General features: G+C 41.7%; 1 protein-coding gene across 1 annotated transcript in view; it reads right to left on the minus strand.

Moving 5' to 3' along the window:
- LOC144647369 (tRNA (uracil-5-)-methyltransferase homolog A-like) overlaps positions 1 to 2,696 on the minus strand; it is a 75,100-nt gene extending 72,404 nt beyond the window's left edge. The window contains exon 1 of the mRNA XM_078507171.1: positions 2,017 to 2,696. Coding sequence (XP_078363297.1) covers positions 2,017 to 2,568 — 552 coding nt within the window. The 5' untranslated portion in view covers positions 2,569 to 2,696. The remainder of the gene's footprint in view (positions 1 to 2,016) is intronic.
- Between the last annotated feature and the right edge of the window lie 3,304 nt (positions 2,697 to 6,000).

A 6,000-nucleotide genomic window follows, 5' to 3' on the forward strand; every position in this document is an offset into this window, starting at 1 on the left:
CTCAGAAGGGCCCAGGATGCCCTTAGGAAAGTGACAGAAGCTCGAAGAAAATTTTTGAAAGTTGAAAGCCAGCCTGCCGAGAGTGATAGCGATGACTCAAGCTAAGCTAAGCGGTACCAATTTGCTACGGCGGCCATCTTGATTTATTTCGCGTGCAGAGAGCGCGAAAATGAAGTGAATTATGCCCTCTCCAAAGGATGACCGTGATCTCCCAGCAAACAAAAAGACGTTTGAGACTAACATCTTGAATTTCTTTTTGGAAAGGCCATCTGTTTTAAATTTTATGGCGCTACAAATCAAAAATTCAGGTAAGTTTGTCTAGCACACTTCACGTCGTTTGTGGACAACCCTGGAAAATTGTTCGCGTTGGCACCCCTTTACCCCTCAGAAATTTCTACCTTTTAGCCCCCCACCCCCTAGGAATTTCCATTGACCATCCGTGGGGGGGGGGGGTATGGATATTTTCTGGAACCACACAATATACAGAAGCTATCTTGTAGACCTGCCAGTTACCAGCAGTTAGCTGCAAAGGTTTGGACAGGAAAGTGAGATAAAGGATAGGTACAGAAAAGATTGGAAAACTGTGTTCAGCCACCTTAACTTATGATACTACGCTTATCAGTTGAGTATGCAACGAGGGAAGTTTCGTGTCCAAGTGCAACAGACTGCTGAGGTTAATAGCACAAGATGTTTCCAATGCAGGGTGAGACGAAAATAAAAAAGTCAGCTTGCCCATCATTGCCTCTCCTGGCAATTTAGGGGTAATTTGACAAGGGATTTTTTGGGGGGTTATTTTTGGTCCAGGGATTTTTTTTTGGGCAATGTCGGAGGACTTAGAAATTTTTTGGGGTCCTGATTTTTGCTTCCATTCGATCATCCCCGTCATTTACAAGCCGGAGTACCCCCTGGGCGGCAAAGCAATACCATGGATTGGATTATTTTGAATGTTTTAGAAGCAAAGATCTTCCAATATAATTTTCTGGAAGGACACAATTCCTCAGAAATAGCCGTTACTCATCTTAACACAGAGGAATATAGTCGCCACGTTCAAGTTGGCGACTATGAAACCAGGAGGAGTCTTAGTCGCCAAGGATGCAGTAAGTCACAGTTTCAAGCCCCAAATTTTTCCCTCTAATTTGTCTGGTGCACATTTATTTCTGAAGGTTGTCATAAAAAACAATGTTTCTTTGCTTTGTGTTGCTTGCCCGTCGGGCAACCCGTGATCAGAATACACTAGCCCGATGGATAATTCCACTAGCCCCGGGCTATCGGACAGCACTTTTGTCGCGCCCTGCAATGGAAACTAGCTGCCACCTCTGACAACACAACCCTCCAAGTTAAGACCATTTTAGTCGCCATGGCGACTAAAATTTTGGACCTGGCGACTAAATTTGAAGCAAGGTCGCCAGCCTGGCGACTAAAATTGAGAGGAATGATTGAAAGTATCAGCTTAATTTGGTGACTAAAATTTTTCACTGGCGACCAAAACTTGAGTAGTTGGTGGCCAAATGACCACTAAGGAAAAAAGTAAACTTGGAGGGTTGCAACAGCACAGTTTTAACAGTATAACTTGGGCGCGAAACTTCCCTCGTTGCATACTCAAATGTTACTTTCAAGGGACTCGCGCTATATAGTGAAAACAACTGTCTGAATGCACGCGCAAAATGGCGTAAACAAAAGTAGTACTACGCTAGTGATACAGTTATCAATTTAAAAAAAATGTGCTGCCCTTACTAACAAATAAATAAAAGCTAACCGCAAGCAAACCAGAGTGGAACTAACCGCAAGAAAATCGGAGTGGAACTAATCGCAAGCAAACCGGAGTGGAACTAATCGCAAGCAAACTGGAGTGGAACTAACCGCAAGCAAACTGAAGAACAAACGTGATGCGTTTTTTTAATAAATTTGTCATTTTGCGCGTACATCGCTTTGACAGTTAATTGCGCCATTTTTCGCGTGCATTTAGACAGTTGTTTTTCTATATAGCGCGAGTCCCTTGAAAGCCATGTGAACTACCTTGTAACCACATTTCTTTGGCAAATTCTGAAGTTCAATTTTGTATATCTCAGAAGTAAATTCGTCTCGTTTGGTGTAGAAATAAGGATCAGATTCTGCTTCTTCTTCGTCAGGTTCGTCGTTTATTACGCCATCTCCATCTTTGTCCAGTTCGATGTCGTTGTCTTCTTCTTCTTCTCCGTCTTCTTGTTCAGGAACATTTTCAGGTTTGTCATCCATACTTATCACAATATCCAAACCATTCACAGGTTTTGATTCATCAGCATTATTAGACTCTGAACTGGCTGAAAGTTCGTAGCTGTCCCCATTATCAACGGCCGACGATGTTTTGTCTGCGATTGCATCACTGCAACTCGTGAAACTTGCTGCGTTCGAACCCCAACAACTGGCTTCTGTTTGCAGTTTTGCAAACTGAAACAAAGGTGGAAACCCAGGTATCGGCGACAAAACTTCCTGTTTAACATTCGGTGTTTCCTTAGTGAGTTGAGTTGCCTGGTTAACAGTCGAGGGAGCTACTTCCTCCGCACTATCGAAGTTCTGTTCGTCGGCCATATTGTATTGACATGGAGTGGTTACATGGCCGTATTTTTACATCACTTCAGTAGATTTAGATTTCATTGCACGATGCAAACGTTACAACCACAGGCAGACCACCCTGTGTGTTCGTGGTTTAAGCGCAGTTAGTCAAAGGCCCTTTGGGCTGTCTCGTGTTAGTCAAAAAGATATTAAAATATAGTTTACTAAATAGTTATTGAGTTATTTTTTCAAAAATAGCTCTTTAGTCGGCCTGTAATAAGTGGAGTATGTTTGTTTGTCACACCAATCAGATTTCAGGTACTATCAGAACCAATCAAATTGCAGTTTATAAAGGCGAAGCAATCTGACACAGTTGTAGTGAGCGATTTCGTTCGAAGATTTTAGATAATTAGAAGGAGGCGGATAGGGCCCACAAGTGCTCGGCAACAGCAACCAGGACGAGCAACCCTCTCGAGCAACTTGTTGCATGGGCAACAGACCGAAGATCCCGAAGGATCCGAGTGTGTCAAAGGCAAACGAACGGGAAGAACGAAGTCGCCGAAGACTCGAGGAAATCTGAAGACGTTCAACTTTCTGCTCTTCTGCTACATCACAAACCTCGCAGCAACAGACATCGATCTTCACGACTCGTAAATCCGAACCAAACCCAATTGGAACGGCACTGCAGAACACACTCAAAGGGAAAGCAAAGAGAAACGAAGAAGCAGAGTGGAGGAGCAACGAGCAACAACGGAGCAACGGAGGAGCAACTGAGCAACTGAGAAATACGGGCAACTTTTGGGAAACCGAGCAACTTGTGGAAAGCCCTAGAGGCGGATCGAATCGGTGAGTTGTGAATTAACCCTGGATTAAAAACATTTTTCGTAACGCTCGCCTGCTTACAACGCACACGCCGTGAGCAAAAGGCTCAACACTAACTTGTTATTCGTCTTATTCGAGCGTACGTTTGGAGAGGCTAGCTTTCCTGACCGTAGTAAAAAGTACATAAAACATTTGCTCAAAGCAGATTTCAAAAAATGTTGTCATTACTTTTGCCGCCCGCTTTGCGAAGTTCGTTGGGAAATTGGAAAGTTTTTTACGAAGTTGCCAAATAGGTTGCGAGTTTGCGAATCAAATTGCGAACTTCGATACAAAGCTCCCAAATTCAGCCCGAATTGTTAAAAACCTTATGTAATTATGTTATCAAAATGGGCTTTGCTATGCTAAACTGTTGGAAAAAATGTCATAAAAATAAAAAACTTTTATGTTCAGCGAGCCGTAAACATGTTGTCTCGAGCAAAGTAGTCTTCCCTACCTCGTCGCGTCGCGTCGCGTCGGCTTAAAGTCAATACATATAGGGGTAAACCATCCAGAAGACAAACGCAGAAGATTGAAATTGAAGATTATACCTCACAGAAATCGTTAAATATGTGTTTTCATACAAAAAAGTTAACATTTGAGCAAATTTCTACATGCATAAAATTTATTTATCGGCAAATCACTTGCGTGATCGCTGATGCGAAACGTCTTGCACTTCAAGCTACTTCAACTTTCCTTGACAAGTTCTAAAATCTTCGAGTTCAGAAATCGCCATGACTTTCGAGCAACATGTCTTGTTTCTCCTCAACTACCAAACTTGGAAAGTTCAGTCGGGCCGAAGTTGGGAACAAAGTTTCCAATTTCCCAACAAACTTGGCAAAGCGGGCGGCCAAAGTAAACTGAAATCAACTGTAAAACGTCTCGTTCAAACATTTAATGAACCGGTACAAGTATGTACTTTGCTGTTCAAAGCAACTTCGATCGATAGCTAAAACAGAATAAGAGCGAGCGTGCCATTCCGTGACAATTTGAAAACTCAATTAGTTCTTGTTTGTTGAATAAAATTTACGTTGTGAATGAACCAAAATCTTTGTTGAAAAGTTCTGACAGGAAACAAATTCTCCAGGTGTACTGTAGACTGTCCACAGCCTCTCGATTTTTCAACGCAAAAAAGCAAAAGGAAGCGAGCGCGAAGCGCGAGCGCGCATCGCGTGCTCATCGATCGAAAAAGCACGAAAAAATAGAGGGCGGTGGACAGTCTAGGTGTACTGCGCTTTAAAGAACTTTCCCGAAGAGACTGTTTTTGATTTGATTCGTTTATTACTTCGTTTATTACAGTACTTTTCGTTCAATGACTATATGGAGACGTGTCTTTTTCGAGAAAAACAAGGGTATCGTGTTACGTTCGTTTAAAAAAAACAAAGGTATCATGTTACAAAAGTGAGAAAAACAACGGTATCATGTTACAGTGTTTGGCAAAAAGCCAAAAGTATTCCCTAACAAACAAAAGTAACACGTTACGGTTGCTACAAAGCTAGTAACAAAATGAACGCTTTAAACAGAATAAGAACGTGCCATTTTCTGACATTTTGACAATTGAATTAGTTTTTTGTTTTTAAATAAATGATGAAAATTTACGTATTGAATAAAACAGTTCTGATATATCAAAATGCACGTAATTTTTTTTGTGCAAAAAAGTGACTACGTGTGCCGCCATACACAAATAGCCCAACCCATGGCATAAACCATCTCAACAGGACAATCACCCAATTTCACCCCAAACCACCCCATAAATCGAAAAAATAACTCCTGCACGCTTAGCGTGCCTATGTTTTCAAAATAGCTCTTTGTCGCCACGATGTCCCGTGAATCAGTCACTCAGTGGGTCAGTGGGTCAGTGAAGTATGTTTGTTTGTCACACCAATCAGATTTCAGGTTCTATCAGAACTAATCAAATTGTAGTTTATAAAGGCGAAGCAATCTGACACAGTTGCAGTGGGCGATTTCGTTTGAAGATTTTAAATTTGTAGGAGGCGGAATTGGTGAGTTGTGAATTATCCCTGGATTAAAAACGTGTTTTTCATAACGCTCGCCTGCTTCCCGGGGGGGGGGGTACTCCCTATAATGGCCTATACGGGGAGGCTCCGCCCGAAAGGGGTACCTTTTTCAGGCTTCAGGTATATAAAAGGGTAGGGATTACACAAGTTTAGGTATACGAAAGGGTATAGAAATCTGTCATTTAGGTTTTTGAAAGGGCTTTTAATTAAAATATTTCGAACAGATGCAATTTATGGCTGTATTATTTCAATTTATTAAGCGCTACTTGAAAATGACAAGAAAACGTCATGTTTTAAGTCTATACCATGACTTTCAGGTATATCAAAGGGGTACCTTTTTTCATTAATAAGTATATGAAAGGGGTACAATTTCTGGCAAAATGGTATATAAAAGGGTAAGGGGTAAGAGCTCGGGGCGGAGCCTCCCCGTACAAAACTTTTTTGAGTACCCCCCCCCCCCCGGGGCCTTCTTACAACTAAACCAAGATACCATTTCATTCATATTTCCTATTCATAGTCCTTTCTCCGACTACCAGACGATTCTCACAAAGCCGACAAATCTAGTTGAAATATTTACGCTTTCAAGTTTGGT

Source organism: Oculina patagonica, chromosome 3 (genome assembly GCF_052425735.1).
Source record: "Oculina patagonica isolate OP01 chromosome 3, crgOcupat, whole genome shotgun sequence".
Taxonomy (NCBI): domain Eukaryota; kingdom Metazoa; phylum Cnidaria; class Anthozoa; order Scleractinia; family Oculinidae; genus Oculina; species Oculina patagonica.